The sequence below is a fragment of the Trichoplusia ni genome, chromosome 10, assembly GCF_003590095.1.
Source record: "Trichoplusia ni isolate ovarian cell line Hi5 chromosome 10, tn1, whole genome shotgun sequence".
Classification (NCBI taxonomy): Eukaryota; Metazoa; Arthropoda; class Insecta; order Lepidoptera; family Noctuidae; genus Trichoplusia; species Trichoplusia ni.
The window spans coordinates 5,080,252-5,100,548 of NC_039487.1; the positions used below are offsets into that span (position 1 = coordinate 5,080,252).

Genomic DNA, 20,297 nt, shown 5'->3' on the forward strand with positions numbered 1-20,297 from the left:
AAGTAAAATCTTAAACATCTTGTTCAGACGTCTAGCTGTCGTGCCCCGGGCAACAACGGCCACTGCAAAGAGATCTTGACTTCAAGTCTTTGAAACTTTGTCGAGGGAGCTAGTTGCGACGAAACTCTGAATTAAACCGCTTTTCAAAAGCGCTGTATAACTTTACATTCGTAAACAATTTTAACCTTTATTCATCATGGTGGAATTATTTATATTTTCCATCTATTAGATTGATAAGTGGGTATATTAATAGGCACTTTGTGTCAGTCAACTCTGACCCAATTACTGTTCCTCCACGCCCGTTCGCGTGTGCTTGTGACGCATTTAGAATAGGAATGATCTATTAGAAGTTATCATCAGTCTAGCTTTGACCCAATGATGTGTAGGTCGTTTTCCGTTCAAATAATACTCAATCATTATAATGTGTGTGTTTACCAACGGTCCGAGAGAGAATATATTGTTTGTTCGAAAAGGAACTCGTTGTATAGATAGCTACGAAATGGCACATGCTACATATGGAACAACACTATGAATAATAAGCGATGGATAATAAACAGATATATCATTAGATTCTCATATGAGCCCTTTGTGTCGTAGTAAAGTTACGACATACACCGGTGATATATGAGTGTGACGTCACTCCGAAGATGAATATCTCAACTGTTTTTGCCTATTCTCTGTTGACGGGGCGACAATGGAGTTTAATATTAATGTTTAACAAAATTAATATCAAAGATTCTGTTCACAAAGGCTAAAGTTGTTCCGTTTATATTAAATTCCGCTTAACCTGTTTGCATTCAGACAAAGTTTTTTAAGTCTTGTCGAGGAATATTCTTATAATAATTTTATCATGAGTATTGCTCATGATTGCAGTCTGAACGACTGCACTGTTGTCAATATAATATTCTTCATGGTCACTTGGTGTTATGGACAATTATTGAGTACATTAGTATTCAATTGAACATTGGATTGCTAATTTTAATAAATGTATGAACATGGCACGTGATGATATGTAGTTTGGACCTACCTATCTATTACTATAAGCAATACTTGGTATATGGGCTAACGTATTATGAAAACCTTGCCCAATTGTTCGTTACTTCTAAGTATATATTATTAATATCATAACGACACATTTGTCATACTATAATATTTAGAAACCTTACAAAATAGGCTGCTGAACAAAAATATTTAAACCTTCGGAACCAATCTATTGTTAGACCAAAATGTATAAAAAAAATACATAACTTAGTTTTAATAAAGCCGTCTTTAATAGATTAACTAATGCAAAAAGTACCGCATATTTCAAGACGTAAAACCTCAAAAAAATGAATGAAAATAAAAACATCACCGATACTTTGAGTAAGATGGCAAAATCGATAACAGACGTCTCGTCCGTATACACCGTGTGACCCCATTTTAACTTAGCCGATTCCCGATAGCAACACACTCACCCAATCTCAATGGTCGTACTTCATTCTCCAATAAATATTGAGATAATCACACGAAAGTTGAAAGAATCTTTTGTCCGTCATCCGTGTACAATGTTAAATGCACACATATTATTTATTTATTTATTTATTCTTTAAATATACAATTACAATATGTAGTGCTCCACAAAACCGGTTTATCGGTATGTACATACTATATGCATTTACTCGTAGATATATCCCTTTTTGCCGTCCATTACATTTCAGTGATAAACCTATGACGTTAAAACTTAAAATAGTATTCTCCTTATCATCCAATCATCAACTATTTGTTAAGGCGCAAACATTTCTTGTATTACACTAATTAATTATTACGTGTATTATATACGTATACCTTTCATGTAGACAATTCTGAAAGGGCTTGTGTTCACCGCTCTTAGTTATTTCAAGAAACATTGTTAAAACTATGATTTTGTATATTATACCAACTCATTTGGTAAAAGGCAGCAGTATGGCGTCAGAAACAGCAATAATCAATGAACACTAAATTATTCACATGCTAATTTTATAGTAGGAACTAATTAAGTTCTAACATTTTTTACATGAATTTCTATGTCATACTCAATAGTAAGTAAATTTGTTATGAGCGTGTTACATCAGTTTGAGTCATGTTTATTATAATAGTACAAAAGACAATAGCAATTTATTAAAACAGGTATAATGTTAACACACAACTATAAATAAATAATTACAAATAAGAAAAAAAATCCCTTATATATGTACCGCAGTTTAAATAACATTTATTCAGTATGATCTTTTTAAATAAAATCAAGGGAATGCCACTCAAAACACAATATTTTCAACAATTACGGCAAAAATACTATTTGCAATACTTAAAAGCAGTATAACGGCTTAAAAAGGCCAGAGTATTATCAAAGACCGATCAAATGTGAAAATTATTCGAGTTACAGTCGTAAACGTCTCACTATAGTTCAGATCAACTATTACTGAAGTGCTTTGACCTTACTTCTTCCGGCAGAATAATGTCATTGTGAACAACATTATGTTATTAAACAAGATAATACAAACGTGTGGTAGACTTCTGTGATGCTAATAATACTAAGTCGCTTTGTCATACAAACCAACTAAATGTAACAGATACTTGTATGCGTCATTAAGTCAGTTCGCCAGACAAAGAGTATTGAGAATAGAGGTTTATGTAAATATTTGGCACAGTTATCTTATATTCATTTGGACTCATGTTAACACATGCTAATGGTTTTATTATTTAGGCCATGTCGAGTTGATGGCATCGCGGGATTCGATAAGGAAATTTTATAATAAAAATACGACCGATAAGTAATGTTATTTGCCTGATCGGATATTTGGATTAGGAATGCGTTTTTACCCTTTTAGAGAGAGATGCCGCTCTAGGCCTTATAGTGCGCTGATATTACTTTATGACGTGGCAGCTGTTCCGAAGTAACTATTTGAATTACAGAACTTTTAAGGACCACCTAAGGTATATGAACTAATCGCTTAATGACCTAAGTCACTTACAAAAGACACCTAACCTCCAAAAAACCATCAATACTTATACTAAACTAATAAGTAACAATATTCAGATAAACAAAACGCATTACGGAAATAGAGGACTTAAATCAAAAGCTTATGTAGTGTTATGTACGGTGATTAAGTAAATGCTCATTAAAATTGTAAAGACTATGTTTGTTATGCTAAGAGGAGTCTCGGAGGCTGATAGAATAGCAATCGCGCGCTGTGTCATTACGGAAATAATGTATGAGCTTCTAATGGACACACGTGTGTTTGGACCGAATATGGTTATCTAACGTGGTTTAAACACGTGTTCTGTATGTCTAACTGTATTTTTGTCGACTGCAAAAGGAAATGTCATATGTTTTAAGTTTTGACTGGATTTCAATGACGGAATACCTGTCAAAACTTTTTTTGTAGCTCTTTTTAGATAGCATGTATCTTTATTGAGAGATGTAGGTAGACTGATATGAAATTTAGTAGACTTCATGTACATAAAAGTAGTTTATTTACCTTTTATGTAAGTAGATACAATTTTCAACAAGGTCGAATATGTGTTCTTAATACTGCAATGAAATAGGTTCGCTCACCACCTGTCTACATAATGATGTAATTCGCTTGAAAGCTGCATCCGAATAAAATTGCCGCGGAATGTCGGTATACATAAATTAAATATGAATTCCTCGCGCCATCTTTTTTGGCCACCAGTTTTGACAAAAGTTCATTTCAGTTGTTTTTTTTTTGCTTTACCCTGCAACATTGTGTGGTTAGGTTAATTAATTCTGTTTACTTACTTTAACTACCAACATCAGGTTCTTTATGTTTTTGCGGGTAGTTTGCTTTTGAAGCTACACGTGCAGATCATTTAATACGCATTAAATAATTATTCCAAATAAAAACTACTAGTTCTACACGAGATATATCCAGCAAAATTGTAAATGCAGGTATCCGTCAATTCTTAACCTACCTTACTTTAAATAATTCAGACGTGACAAAACACAATACATCGACGATCGCATTGAGTTCGGTTGAAAATACCCGGCTTCTTATGGAACATAAACCTGCTCCAGTTAGCAGTTTTATTTATAAACCTACCTGTACAGGTGTTCCTTTGTAAGGTCGTGTATCCCGGACTGTTTGTTTGACAACACATGTTTTTTGTGCCAGACTACCATTTTGAAAAGTTGAAGCTTCACAATTTATCGTTCGAGAAAATTTAAAACGATGAGGAATTGGGCGAACCTTTATTCACGAAATTTTACTTGCAAATTGGTCGCTGATTGTGATTGCAAAAGTTAAGATCCAGGTCAATTTGACAGTGATTAGAGAGATTAGTCGACTGCGCAAGATTAAGAGCAATTAAAAGAATTGTTTTTCAATAATGTGCTGATTTTGTGATCTCGTGCGTGAATCTATGTATTGCATAATTTGACTTATGAAATCTCGGAGTATTTCAAATTATCAAGTTAAATTGTCGTCGCGGTTAGCTCGAAGGATTAGTTTCATCGCGTGACTGGCAGACCACAGACTAGAGAGTTGCAACGACAAAATGCCGCCATGTCAGGAATATCTAGCATTGGACACGGTCGTGTTGTGGACCTGCTTATATAAGCGAGCGGAGAATTCACAAAACCAACTTGAGGACAAACAGTAGGTATATAGCTTTAGCTGTATCAATATTTAAACTAAGAGAAAGATAGATTGAGAGCGAAAAATGAGGTCTACACTGGAGCAGTAAAAGCTCAAAATAAATAAATAAGTTCTTAGGCATACTTGCCTTTGTTTTGCAACTTGAAAATTCCTTAATCCTACCATATGTTCGATTTTTTCCTTCTACCGTTGTTGGTCTGTTTTTATATTACTCGTAACATTAGATTTTTTGTTGAACCCCTAATAAACGTTAGAACGTATTACTTTGAGGTTCGTCTTAGATACCAGTTGAAGACTTAGGATTTTTTGTGACATAAAAAAATGGTCGACAAAGGATGCATGCAGCAGGTACTTGTGTTAGATAGACGGGAAGTATTCTTTGCTATTTGAAGTTAAATTATATGTCCATTTTCTGAACAACAGAAACTAAGAAAGATGATTTATAGTTTTATTTTAGTGCTCATATTAGATGGATGTTATGCCTGAAATAATAATAAGTTCAAGCTTCGGTGCGTGATCAGAAGGCAGCAAATTAACTGTACGGGCTTTACATGTTTGAGAACGGTAAAGATCTAGGTAGCCAGACAACCAGCTATTAGATCGATCGAATATCGAGATAAAACAATTATGCTAATGCCTTTAATTAAAACAAATGAGCAATTACTCAGTTTCCATACAAAAGGAAGCTTTGTGAACGAAACTGTGTCAAACGCTTTGCCATCGTCTTTGTTTTGATAATTAAGTACCAAAAATATTTTTAAGAAACTCCAAAATTCGCTCATTAAAATAATCCTTAATTGACGCCTACATTTACGGCAACGTTTGCTAAATAAACAACTAAGAGGTTTCGAATTAAAAATTACCGTTATACGGCAAAAAAAAACCACACAAAGTAAGCTATATTCAAGAGTGTTAAATGAGAACATGTTATTTTTAACGGCCGTTAGCTAATGCTTATGAATTTTTGTAAAACGAAAACAATGGATGAAAACTGTGTTAAGTTTCAATGACGTGCGCGTGCGCCTGTACCGTTGTACGCTCGTAGTAACAATATACTGGCAATAGAACATTTATCTTATCGGTTACCTGTATCTGTTGTATCTAGGTCTCACCTGAATAAACACTCAACAAACATTAAACTTTATTTAGGGTTTATTATTACAAGAATATATCCCACAGTTGGGCAAAGCTAACCTTTCCCCTCTCTTCTCTCTTAAGTGTACAAAAAAATAACAATATGACACATCAGTTCAAAATAGTATTAAATTACTATGTCGATATCGATGCTATCAATAAAAATATCGTAATCACTCTTTTGATAGAATCAGGTTAAACAAATTTGTACACTTTATTTGCGTCAACGATACTGTCTGCAACCTACTAAAATTGTACGAGTATACAATTTATATGCAATCGATTGCTGTAATTTCACATGACAGTTTAGACCTTTAAAATTATGTTATATTTCGGATTAACAACCCACACGCGGAACGGATAGTATAACTAAATAAAATCTAAACATATACAGATTTGATCTGAACCCAGAATATTGAATGTGCAAGACGTCACTAACTCACAACCGACGAAGCTTAGATTCACAAGAAGTTTCGACAGCGTCTGTTTTACTAGAGCCAGCTCAATCATCAACTTGTAGGTCAGTGTTTTTGTTACTAGTGAACGGTTGAAGGTTTTCGTGTGGTTTTGCAGTTTTCTTTTTTACGCTGCGCTGCAGTGACATTGGTTCAGATTTCATTGGTAACAAGTCTTAACCGTGTTTTGAATGTACACGGATGCGTGTTGACGTAAATAACCACAGTGTAACATCACATGGCGGGAGACCGACTTACTGAATGTATCGGCAAGTTTAAAAATAGAACGTGATCGGGTGAGCGACTCGAGACGCGGGCCACAGATAACGTTTATCGTCCGATTTGTTGCAAGAAAAAGTAATAACGCATCATATTATCAGAAACCGGACGCCTTGCTATGGACGCACGGCTACAATTACGAACAACACATGCACAGACAATCACGCATACGATTTTATCAAGTCGTATAATAGTACCGTTATCGGTAATGCTGTTACGGTGGGTTGGTAAATAGGGGTGCGGGTGTGGCCAGCTGATCTGGATCGCACGCACACAGCTGCAAATGTTTACGAAAAATGTTAGCCAGTATCCACTGCTTATTGATTTTATCCGCCGTTGAATGTCCTATAGAAACAGGTGTTCACTATCTTTGATTGTTGTTTGAGTGTTACAAATGATTTTTTAACAAACTCGCGCGTTCACAGTTGTTATATTGAAAGTCCTTGATCGAGAGAAATGCACATTTGACGGGTTCAACGAGTTCATTCTATCTTGGTATCATTACTTTGAAGATGATCAACTAATTTAGACGAAAATTAACGTCCGTTGCCTGCCAAACTGTCAAACTGTCTACGTTTTCCATTGTTTTGGTTTTATGAAACATAATACTAGGCGTTACTGTGTTAGTGGCCAGTGTTGTTAGCTTACCTTTATGCCGGATCGTCCCTGTTGCTTGAGCAGCACGTTCTCTGGCTTCATGTCACAGTGTATGATTCTGTTCTTGTTCAGTGCATGCAGGCACTGCAACAGACTGTGGGAAAATTTGCGAACGAGTTGCAGGGAGAACCCTTGGAACTTGTTCTTCTTTATCAGCTCGTATAAATTGATCGAGAGCAGCTCGAATGTGATGCATGTGTGGTTCCTGAACGTAAACGAGTCGAACATGTGGATGACGTTCATGGTATTGTCTTTGTCCTGCTCGCGGAGGTGCTCCAGTATGCGGATCTCCTCCTGCGCCTGGCGGTGGAACCGCTTCTCGTTGCGGACCATCTTGAGAGCGACGTTCTCGCGTTTCTTGTGGTCGTACGCCTTGACGACCTGACCGAAACTACCCTTGCCGATCACCTTGAGCACCTCGTACCGGTACGCTATGTGATCGTGGGGTATGTGTATGTACGAGCCTTGCTCATTGTCGTAGTCGCAATTGTTCGGAAACCCGACGAGCCCGGGACGTTTCTTGGCGTTCGCGCCTATGAAGTACACTTGGGGGTAATCGAATATTTCACGGTGTTCGTAGGGGGTAAGTTTGCTCATATAGAGCTTCATGACCTGCTCGGGGCTAGCGGCCGCAGCGGGCGGCCGCTTGTCGGGCGGCTGCGCGTTGTTGGCCGGCTGCGGCGCGGGCGGGCCGGGCTCGAGCGGTGGCAGCGCCCCGTCCCGGAGCAAAACGCGCCCGAACCCTCGAGCGCCCACCAGAGCCCCTACAGGTATGTCGCCGGTCATGGCCGCGCGGCCGCCGCCACCTCCGCGCACCTCGCTCGCCGTGGCCGAGTCGACCCACGCGCGCTCGCACACACCACTGCACCTCACTGCACTTGCACTCGAAGACGGCGCCACTCTGGCACACTGCACGACATTTCACATCGACCGGGAGGAGCGAGACCCACGCTTCCACTTATGCGGGCACATTCCGTCTCGGAAACGATACGATAGAGCCGCGTTCGCAGATGATACCGTGCGACGCGAACGTGAAACGCAAACAAAGACCCCTTCCTTGCGGGCCGACCCGACGACAAAACCAGAGAGAAAATAGAAACGGTCGCCAAAGTCATTGAACCGTTCGGCCGCATGGAACTCACGAGTGCAAGTGAGATAGAAATAGTTTTGCAAGTTCTTCTGTCTCGCACGAGATGTCGCTTTTGTAGCGCAGACAGTCGATGGAAGGGCATTATTACAGACCGAAATTTATCTATACGTACTAAATACTGCGTATTTTATAACACAGCTGACTGATATAAACATTTAGGTTTGTTATGTTATGCATTTCGTTTAATTACGTTCAGTGTATGCTACAACTCTAATGAAGTAAAATACTTTATCAGATACAAATTAGTTCAATATAAATTATCGATTGAATCGATAAAAACTTGACAATGAAATGTTAACAATGATTTTTAGCTCGATAGTTTAATTTAACTAACTTATGAATTTAATAAGCAAGTACAGATTATCAAAAAAGTTATCATGCTTAATCAGTTAATTGTTAAAAAGTGAAATGTCTCATAAAAAATAAATATTAACATCAGAACATTTGTAAATGACATAGTAACTCACTTTTGCCTTTTATAATATCAGTGATCTTGTGAGTTACTATGAACATTTTTTTTACTAAATTTCCTTTCCGTTCATAAAAGTACAGTAAAATGAATTAAAATTGTTGTTTTTTTTATCTCTGTTGGTGCAATGGTTAACTATAGTTAAAAGGTTCATTGATATTATTTTTACAGTATGAAAACATAATAAAGTTTCAAAATGTCGTTTATTTCTTAAATATTTTTTTTTTGAAGAAAACTATTACAAAGATAATATTATAATTTTTCTCTCAAATTTACTAAAAAGATAACGCAAAACACTTTTAGTATGGCAATATTTATTATTTTATTAGGTCTCGCAGCATACTTCGTCGTTGTCTATGGTGAAATCGAAGACGACGCCATCTATTGAAAATTAAGAAGAACAGCTCATCCATCCAACCTTACTACACGTCTTTTGCTATTCCGTTGTTTTCTGTCATATAATACAATCGCAATCTGAATTTTATATATTGTGGGCCTTAGTTTCGTGCAAAAGACTACAAATTATAATGTGTAAGAGAGAAATGTAAACAAACATTCAAAGGAAGATCGTGATTACAAAAATTGTGAGTAAAGTGTTTCTGTATTTAAACGATTATTTGCTGTGATTTCTTTTATTTTTATACGAGTTATTTTCTTGTCAGTGGCTAGTATTATTTAAGTGAACGTTTTCATGTTTTTTACTTGCGTATATATCGTTGATTAATTGTCATTCCGAATACAAATCGCATCATTTTTATGTGAAAAAATAAGAGTTAATTCTCATTTGTGTCTCGATACTGAACATATTAATTTCATTATCATAAGTACGTGATATCTTTGTTTTGAACAAAGTGTACGTCGTTCAAATGTGTACCTTTCAAGGTAATGTTAGGGCAGCAGTATGGGCTACTTATTCTGATGTGTAGCACTTACTTCCTTGTTTGACGGCTTACCCAAGGCCTACGTATGTGTGCGTATCATTTGCGTGATGCTTGGCCGGTTGCCAGTGCATCAAACAACTGCTGCACTTAAGTGTGGAGAAATGAGATATAATACATTATTTTTTTTCTTTGTTTTTTTTTCACTTGATCGGTGAGTCACAAGCTTATTTTGTGCCATGCAAAGGATAACAGAAATGAAAAAAAAAAAGGAATTTAAGGGCAACAAGTATTTAATATTATATAAATTAAATAAATATTTAAATTAAGTGTTCTTCAATGGTTCAAAGATAAAAAAATAGCTTTAAATTACTTGACACACAAAACACAGCTGACCTTTTTTAATGATGATTTTAAAATATCACAACAATATATATTGCAAAACCAGTACAACAATAATACACTAGTATCAAGGCACCAGTTGGTACCAAGGCCACAAAATTACCACCCTCACTCACACACAAAAAAACTAACAAAACCTTTGGTTAATTACAAACCTCTTTGGTACTTAACTCTTTATCTAAACTGGTTGACTCATAATCTCATACTTGGCTGTAACAGTGTTATTAGTGTTACTTTAACATTTTGGTATAATCTGAGTTTATTTGTTCATCACTAAATGAGTTGAGTATTAGTCATATTATCCCATAGCTTATGTTATTAATACACAATATGAGTTTACTGGGATTATTTCTCTACAAAATCTCTGTAAATAATACATAATATGAAAAAATATTTTAAGTTTTACAAAGCATTTTAAAAGAGACAGGTGTTATTTATCGCGATCCCGCCGCGTCTGCTCATGATTAAGGACTCCGGTTGGGTCCGAAACTAGTCGGGCTACCCCGATAAATACGCGTGAGTAAACCGTTACATCATTTAATAGGTGTTATTTAGATATAATGTTTAGTACACGAAATATTATGTTGAAGTTCATTATCATACAAGGTACATAATGGGGGTGTAAATTTCAATACATTCCTGACGTTCAATAGAACTACTATGTCCAGAATAGTTAGTAGACATCATTATTCATATTTATCAGTTATTATAGTTATGTCCTGCCTATCTCTCTTTTCACCACATACTCTGCAGAGATAGAGACCGCTGCCAGTCTAATTTAGATTTGATCTAAAGCCTAGATTAATTAATGTTTCAGCAGAATAAGCATGGCCCAAGTAAGTTCCTAAGTGTGTCCGATAAATCAGTCTAAATAAAGATTTCATATGTACTGTAAATCTGGTCTACAGAATCCTCTTTTCATACAACATCAAATAAGGAGTTTCTTATAACATTTAAACACTCATATGAAAGTTATTTTTTATTGTTTGCATAACAACAAAATGATACCAACAATGCTTAGTAAACAGTAGTTTCATAGTCAATGTTACATCACAAACCAACATATAAGAGTTGTGACTCACAAACTGGTTTTTATAATGTATTTCATAATATTAACATTAAGCATCTTATTGTTTCCAAGGAGTTTTTATTGCAATTGTCTTTATAAGATTACCTTGTGCCTCTAATTGTGCTAAACTTTTTGTTACTAAATATGTGAAGTAAACCAGCCCGTTAATGATTCTACCGGGCAAAGCAAGCAGCCTCTTCAATTTATAATTTAGTATTTAGCCATAAATTTTGACAATTTGGTTCAATTTAATACCTTAAATAAAGATAGTCATTTATTTACTGAAAGGACTTCATCATTATTGACTCCTAAACAATTTATTCATGGTTAAATTAAAAAAAAGCTATATCTTCTAAATGCAAATTTTGCATGCAGCTTTTAACACCGAATTTTTAAATACATAAACAAAATCTTGCGTAGTACGTGTCACAGAAAAATTTGGCGCAACGCCATTTTAAATTCCATGTATCATTTCTATAACTTTTTTTATAATATTACGTACAATGTGTAGATATAATACATGTTAATTGACAACTTCCCTCTGTTTAGTTTAAATATAGTACATTTCGCATTGGTCTTTCCGCAATTTTCAATAAACTGTTATTAACGTGGACCGTATGATCTATCGCTAAGATCTAAATCTTATTTCAAGTGTTATGAAAATATTAGAAAAATAACGTTTACATATAAAAAGCGAGTGTGTATCACACTTCGAAATTCTCCATATCCTTGAACTTCCAAATAAATCCTTGATTTTTGTTGTCAATCAGTGAACTTGATCCAATGCGGTTTACTGCTGGACTTAAACCTCTTTCAATCAACGATACTTCTCCCTTTCTGCTCTTCTCCGACATCCTTCGCTTTCATGTTATCCAGTACTACGCCTTAGTAAAGCCATCCCAGAACAATCAAAAATCCTAACGTACTATGTATTATTGTCCATAGAATTCGTAATTCACGATAACAAGTACTACAAAACTTGAAAGTGAATAGTGCAGACCCGATTACGTTATGACTCATTCAAATTACAAGTACCCAACGTACCCAAACTTCATCCTTCTCAGTACTATGGATTTATTGTGTACGATACAATAGGATAAGATAAGGCAATTCGAAAAATAACGATAACGCTTTATATGTATTGTGATTAGTTCATTGATATATCGATTGTTTACGCGAAATCGGCATACGTACTTCAAATAAATGGCATGTTTGACTTACGTTAATTAGCTAATTGTTCTTAGTCTTCTGGAACTAAAGATAAAGTGGAAGAATGGTATTAAAAATGTAGACAAGATAATGGGAAAGGAATGGACAATTTTAGTAATAAAGGATTAGGTGATTGGTAATATCCACTGGATTATATTGTACGGATAGTAAATGTAAATATGATTACAATATTTCATGGATAGTCGAGTGGTTGAGGCTACCACGCCAAAGCCACCGTGGGCAACGAGAAGCGGGTTCGAACTCCGCCAAGGCCCAGCGTTCGTGATCCAGGAATGCTTGTTCTGAGTCACTATTCTTGTGTATGTGGCCTATATGTTTGTGTAACACCTGCAAGACAAGGAATTACAAAAAATCGTTTTGAATCGTCATATGAAGTGTATTCACGTACATGTCTATCAAGAAATAACTCCATTAAGATTTTGAAATACGATACACACTAGTCTTGATAGAGTTCAAAGCAAAATGGTAAAATTCTCACAAATTATCATTGAACAAACTATGGGTTATTATAATAGCAGGTTTTTCCATGCAAAGAAAGATAACTGGAACAATTCACGGAATCGAATTCGATGAAACTTTTATCTTTATTGATTCAGGCATAAGGTGCATTTGTATCTAATATATTTTTGTTTTACGAATGTCAAAACAGATAAAACCATTAAAATAACATCTTTTCTAAGAGCCTTTTAAATCTATATGAAAACTGAAACAAAGTATATGAATAAATAGGTACAAAAATTGTATTCATGGCACATGCATGGCTTCGGATTATAAAATGCAAATTTGAAATGAATGATCAGGAAAAGGATTCACTAGATTGGGTATTTGTCCGAGACCAGAAACGAGCACCGATATGCAAATCTGTCCTTCTTTTTATTCATAGATGAAACTAAACGGAAACATTTTGACGATATTCCAACGAAAGAAGAGCTTGAATGCTGAGTGATTAAGAAGAACATGAATTAAGCTGACACCCAATGCTTGGAAACAGGGCAAAAAGTGTAAAGAGCCAGAGAAAGTTTTATAAAGAAAAGGTGTGCTTCGAACAGCTCGTACCCACTATAATTCAATTGAAATAACAGTTACATACAAAATCCCCACTTATCCCTTCTTAAATCGAACACAATAAATCGAAATCCGGATCTTAAACCTTGAACAGGAAACAAATTTCGTTCATAACCACGAAGTGCAGTATTAACCTAATAACTATGTTAATATCGAGCGATTGCATTCGCGAGAAACCCCAGGTGTTCCGTTAAGCAATGCTTTGATACGATTTATATCCATGACTGTGCTAGTAATTACGTTATAGGATCTCTTATAGCAAACTATGCGATTTGACGATAACTTAATTCCTTAAGCCCGAAGCTAACTCAATAAACCAACCGTTTAAACCCATGTTATCATAGTATAATCTATTATTTGGTGTAGAATGTAAATGTTAGGGCAACATAAAGTTTTAATTGCTTATGACATGGTAATAAAAGTTGAACATGTTTTTAGATAAAGCGGCATGAAAAATTACATTACATGCTATTTCAATTAAGTTACATTACAATTATTGGATACATTATTTTAAAACACACCTTTATGATTTAAATAATGTGGGTATGTTTGGTATATATCATGGTAGAGGCCATGGTTTTGTGTGCAGTATTTAATTATAGAGCTGGTTAAATTCCGATCTACATAAGCTTTGTTTAAAAAAAAGCCGACAAAATATACGTATAGTTATCTTCCCATCGTGGAAAAACAAGGCAACCGCGACCCATCCAATCACTGACCCGTGAAATGAAACTCGGGAATCCCGCCTGAGCTGAATTGTTCCATAGACCGATTATAATTATACTCTTTTAACAATAACGCTATAGTCGACAACAAGACATTTAACACTCATTTAATTTTAACAGAAATACTTAGAAACCCTAAAATGCTTAATTGTCTTCAACGATATCAACTTAAGGTCCCTTTGCTTTAATATTAAACAGTTGGGGTTTTTAGAAGTGGTATTAAGCTCCACGAAGCTTTAAAAGGACATTTAGAAACTTAAATATCACGGGAACGACATGAAAATGTTGAATCGTTCGGGAATTGTATTTTCTTTGAAATACTTCTTGGAAGAGTCCAATGTCGTACATAACTTTGAGGCCGATACTGAAAGCCTCCGTTGTATTTTTCCTGATTTATTCATAACGTTGTATTGACATTTTTGTCTTCGAGAATTTATTCGGGCTACTTAAATTGTCCAGGTACTTTCAATCTTATTTTTTTGTGAACAAGGCCAAGAAGTATTTCTCCTTTCGTTCCGTTCGTTAAAGAATTTTGTCCGAGTGATAGTCAAACTTTGTTTGCCAGAAATATTCCGTAACGTATTGTGAGAATAGTCCCGGAACAGAGCGTCATCGTGTATGAATACGCGGCGCCAATATTTTTTGCGGATTATCCACTTGCTATATAGTCCAAATCGCATAACAGCCAATTGGCAGAAGCTCTAATAACTCATTAGTTAATGTATGTTTACTGCACTGTTAAACGCTTGAAATATATGCAGTTTAACACGAGCTAAAGTTGTATGCATGAGCTGTAAATTGTAATGTTTTATGAATGGCCTGTCATCGCTGTATGAACTATGCAATTTATTTTCCTTCGCTTCGTTTTCAACAATACAAAAATGTTGTTATCGTCGTGTATCGCTCTCCATGTCGTTTGTATGTGACTCTGATTAGGGTACAGTCTCCCACGCGAACTGCTCTGCTATACACCGGATATTTTTAGCCGTTTTGGACTTTGTACTCTAGGCACAGAGCTGACTGTTGTTTGTAGTTTACCTAGATGACGTTGAAATATTTTAGCGGAGTCCACGTGAAAGGCACGGATAGATTATTGTGGCTAACAAGCCGTGAATATTTTATATGTCTGTCTCGTTTATGGGGAGTTTGTTACTTTGTATTGACATTTTCCTATTTATGTTTCTGTATGAAAGTGGCTAAACGCATTTAAAGAATAATCCATAACTGCTTAGTTGCAAAAAAAATAATGTGATCATTGTAGGATAGTGTCTTCATCAAATGATGATCGAAATCACAGGTAAGCTTGTTTTATCCCTTATTCACTCCTATTATAATTTTCATGCATGAATAGCTAAACGCATGTTTTAAAGTCTTATTAAAAGGTAATTAGTACCTAATGTTAGTTGAACCTAACACTGCTTGCCCAAAAATACGTTCATACAAAAAGAACCATTTCTAAATCGTTCTTCCGTTTGACGCAACACAACCAATATGACCTGATTATTTAAAATTATCGTAATCAAACATACAAAACGTACCTATACAAATATTATGACTACAACCAGATATGCGAAGTGATAACCGTTCTAAACAAATTTTTTTCTGACTACCCACACTAAGTAGAGTTCAATATGTCAATGTGTTATCTAAACATATTGCTCCTAATTTTTTGTTGGTTATCAAATATTTAATTGGGCTTAGATAGCTTCTCATTGAAAAGAGGTTATATCTTGTGAATTTTAAACTTAATAACTTCATTCTTGAATGATCGTTAGTCACTAAGCAAGTATTATAAATAATAATTAACATTTAAAAACTACCCTTCATATAATTGAAGAGCGCAATTTTTAAACCAGATTGAGCTAGCAAGCCAGCGAAAGGTAATCTTTTTGTAGAGTTAGGTTTGTCTGAAACTAGCTCAATAAGCAGAAAAGTTTACTTCTAGCATAAAATGTAAATGTTAGTTAAATCAACAAGCCGGTGACTGGACAAAGCGCTCCCAAGTAGTCTAGCCTGTAGCGCTGAGCCAGCAGGTTGGTGACCCCTGACTTTTCTTTACAACACAACAAAATGAAAAATAACTTGTGTGTCTACATTCTCGTGAACTTCGCTTGTTTTTCCAATTACATTCACCCAAGATAGTAGGCATTTTACAAATACCAGACGTCTTCAATGTCAGTATATTTTATAAGCTCCTTACTTCATGAAGCTACTTGGCAAATAACATTAAAACTCTGTATAGAAATTTTATTCGGGCTATACATAAAAAATGTACTTTCAGGCGCATTGTAATTCTTTCATTTTACGTATTACAGATTTTGGAAAATATATTCATGACTTATATTATAACACTTGAATTTTACGTATTCAGACTAGTCTGCGCATATCAAATAGGACTAAGCCCAAAAGAAAAAAGTTAATTAAAAACTCCTAAGTAAAGTCGGCCTGTGCTTGTTCAACGTTACAAATTCAATTACCTACGTATAAAACTTTTTATAGCACGTTTAATATAATATTTAGATTGAAACTTCAATTTTCAGAGAGTGTCTGAACGCAAAATTGAAAAAAGCCGTCAATTCTTCAAAACGATCAAACCGTTCTGACTATGTTGTATTTTATTAGTAACATATTCAGGAAAAAATATATTTGAGCAGACATTTTTTTTTTGTAAAATCTAATTCTCTACTAACATTTCAATTGGTTCAGTTCCGGAAATAATAAAAGAATAGTTAAGAATGTTACTTCTTATTCCCGGAAATCAGTGCGATACAATGCGGTTAAAGCGCTGGCAATCAGATAAATGCGAGAAATGCACGCACACCTTATAGTGATGAGGAGAAAGTGTGGAGACATGAGAAATGAAAAAGGGCATCATTTGAAGTGAGCTTTTGTTGAGAAAGAACTATGTAAAGTACGCGATTGTGTACATTGTTCTGGTTTCATTCAAAATTATTATTGAGACTCTTATAGACAACTAGCTGTTGCCCGCGACTTCGACCGCGTGGTTAGAGGTATAAGTTATCATTTATACCCTCCCTGTTTTTTTCCCACATTTTCTATTGTATCTTCGCTCCCATTCGTCGCAGCGTGATGGTACATAGCCTAAAACCTTCCTCGATGAATGGTCTATTTAACACAAAAATAATTTTTCAATTCAAACCAGTAGTTCCTGAGATTAGCGCGTTCAAACGAACAAACTATCCAGCTTTATATATTAGTATAGATAAACATATGCAGGCAAGCTAGTGTTTAAATAATAAGATCGCAATTGCATCACATGGGAAAAATAATTAACTATTAATGACGTCCCATTTACCCTAATGCGACGTGATCAATCAAATATACGTGTCTAAATACACTACCGAAACTATATATGCTCTGTTTACAAACACAAGTTCCATAAATACTCATCGAGACTACATTTCCTCTGACCGTTGTTCTTAAAGGAAACGAACGGTTAATGTGACCAAGAATCGGGTCAATAATAACTAAATAGACTATTAATCATCTTACTCCGGTCATTAAACAGATGCACTGTTATAATTATCTAACTACACAGGAAATTGTACGTGGGTTGGTACCATTGACTCATCTAACTGTGATAACTCGTACTCGTATTTACTCGATTAAAATGAAAGTGTGATTCGATGAGGTATCGATTTCAGATTTTTAATGAACGATGTGCACGAACAATGACAACGGTTTTTGTTCGATACTAGCTTTTCGCCCGCGTCGAGGTCGGTTATATCGCGTTTCCAAGAGAACCCTTCAAAAGTCCGGGATAAAAACTCCTATGTTCCTTCTCATGGTCAACTCTATCTCTGTACCAAATTTCATTAAAATCAGTTCAATGGTTTAGACGTGAAAGCGTAACAGACAGACAGACAGAGTAGGGATGATTTAGTTGCTTGCATGATTTAGACCCGAGGCAGCTGATAGCGCATACAATTCTTGGCACAATAATAACTGTTGAAGAATATATGTTTGAAGCTAAGCAAAAAGAATATGGATTCGTACGTTATTAGTCAAAAGAACTGGCAGTTGTTCAGAGTTTGATAATTGTAGGGCTATCCAGAGATGAATGAACTGAACATTAGTCTTAATTCGATATAGACAGACTAATTCTTTCCTTACCAGGCAATTTCCAAATGCAAACTAGTCTATCTAAACGAGCCTACTGTCTCTCTGCATGATTTTTAAATTATCCCTACTAATATTATAAATGCGAAAGTAACCCTGTTTGTCTGTCTGTCTGTCTGTTACGCTTTCACGTCTAAACCACTGCACTTATTTTAATAAAATTTGATACAAAGATAGAGTTGACCTTGAGAAAGAACATAGGATAGTTTTTATCCCGGACTTTTGAAGTGTTTTCTTGGAAACGCGATATAGCTGACATCGACGCGGGCGAAGCCGCGGGCGAAAAGCTAGTTTTTTTTATAAATTTGTGTGATATTTCCAAAATAATATGTCAAGTAATTTTATTACATTCGACACCGCTCTAAAGCTGGCAAAGCTACTTGAAATGCTAATCTTGCGTAGACGAAGTCGCGGGCACCAGCTAGTATTATAGTAGGTATAAAATACGAAGTTCTATTTAATGCTAAATATAATATCAATCGATAAGTCGTAGTAGTTCATGCATTTCTAATAGCCATGCTTTGATTATTGGGTTTGAATCTGGTGCAAAACATAAACATGACCTTGGGACCTTGAACATCACTGTGAAAAATGACACATGGCGTCCGTTTTATCATTCTCATGGATTAGGAGTATTATGATAATTGTAGATTAGAAGAACAAAGTTTTGCTATTAGCAGTGCTGTGTATTGAGTACTAGCTTTTCGCCCGCGGCTTCGCTCGCGTCGAGGTCGGTTATATCGCGTTTCCAAGAGAACCCTTCAAAAGTCCGGGATAAAAACTCCTATGTTCCTTCTCATGGTCAACTCTATCTCTGTACCAAATTTCATTAAAATCAGTACAGTGGCTTAGACGTGAAAGCGACAGACAGACAGACAGACAGAGGTACTTTCACATTAGTAGGAATTCACGTACAATTTTACGAGAAAACCATTCACTTTAAAGTAGTCATTCTTTGTGTTTTGTTTTTGCGATATTTCTTTTTTCTAGCATTGACTGACTGAGCAAAATAAATTAAGATTTAAAAAGTACATACGCGTTACATAAACGTTTCTAATCAAAACCTTCTCTAGACAAATACTTTTTTCATAAAATTCGTAGTAAGGGCATTATGTATTGGAAATATCGCAACAAAAAATATCCTATAGAGATAATCAACTCATAAATCCTAGTGTTACTACATAAATATCTGAATAATATAATATTTCTTTGTCTCGGACCAACGCCGATATATCAATGTGTATTCACAACATTGTATTACAAACAAAGATTGTTGAACACAACAAATGCATCTCATATTGATCGAGCACACGATTTGTAAGATCATTCAGTATTCTATACTTGTTAACGTTTTGCTCATTATGTATTTACTAGCTGTTGCCCGCGACTGCGTCCGTGTGGTTGGTCCGTAAGATATAAGTTATGATTTATACCAGCCCCCTTTTATCCACATTTTTCATTGTATCTTCACTCCTATTAGTCGCAGCGTGATTCTATATAGCCTAAAACCTTCCTCTATGAATGGTCTATTCAACACAAGAAGATTTTTTTCAATTTAAACCAGTAGTTCATTAGATTAGCGCGTTCAAACAATCAAACAAACAAGCAAACTCTTCAGCTTTATATATTAGTACAGAAGTACAGATTGTTATAAGTAACGCTATATACCTACCTACTATACTATTTTAAATCTGAGGGTGAGTTGAACAAAAAACGATCTGCATCTTTTGAAACATTTCAGAAGGTGACTAGCTTTTGTGCGTGTACTATAAATCCACACCACCAATTGTAGAAGCGAGAAGGCGCCCCAAATACTGTATACTAGCATCTCTTTTCCACAACTGCGACAAATGTAGAGCTCGATACCAAAGACCTTCTTTTAAACTATTTAAAAGGCAACCATAGGTAAGAAATTTTGAGAATTACTTGATTTATCATTGGCGTCAATAATTGGCGTCGATAAGTCGTCATTTACTACTTAATAAACGGCAAACATAATGTAGCTTCATT

At 35.4% G+C, this 20,297-nt stretch overlaps 2 protein-coding genes across 6 annotated transcripts in view; one reads left to right on the forward strand and one right to left on the reverse strand.

Annotated features, from left to right (window-relative positions):
• The window catches only part of LOC113498097 (dual specificity tyrosine-phosphorylation-regulated kinase 2-like), a 61,235-nt gene extending 52,939 nt beyond the window's left edge, over positions 1-8,296 (reverse strand). For both annotated transcript variants that reach the window (XM_026878014.1, XM_026878015.1), the window contains exon 1: positions 7,151-8,296. In XM_026878014.1, the coding sequence (XP_026733815.1) occupies positions 7,151-7,945 (795 nt within the window). In that variant the 5' untranslated portion in view covers positions 7,946-8,296. The remainder of the gene's footprint in view (positions 1-7,150) is intronic.
• Positions 8,297-9,155: 859 nt separating this feature from the next.
• The window catches only part of LOC113498096 (transmembrane and coiled-coil domains protein 2), a 51,053-nt gene continuing 39,911 nt past the window's right edge, over positions 9,156-20,297 (forward strand). For 2 of the 4 annotated variants that reach the window (XM_026878009.1, XM_026878011.1), the window contains exon 1: positions 9,156-9,362. The gene's annotated coding sequence lies outside the window, so the exon portion shown is untranslated. The remainder of the gene's footprint in view (positions 9,363-20,297) is intronic. The other 2 variants (XM_026878012.1, XM_026878010.1) reach the window with 1 other exon arrangement.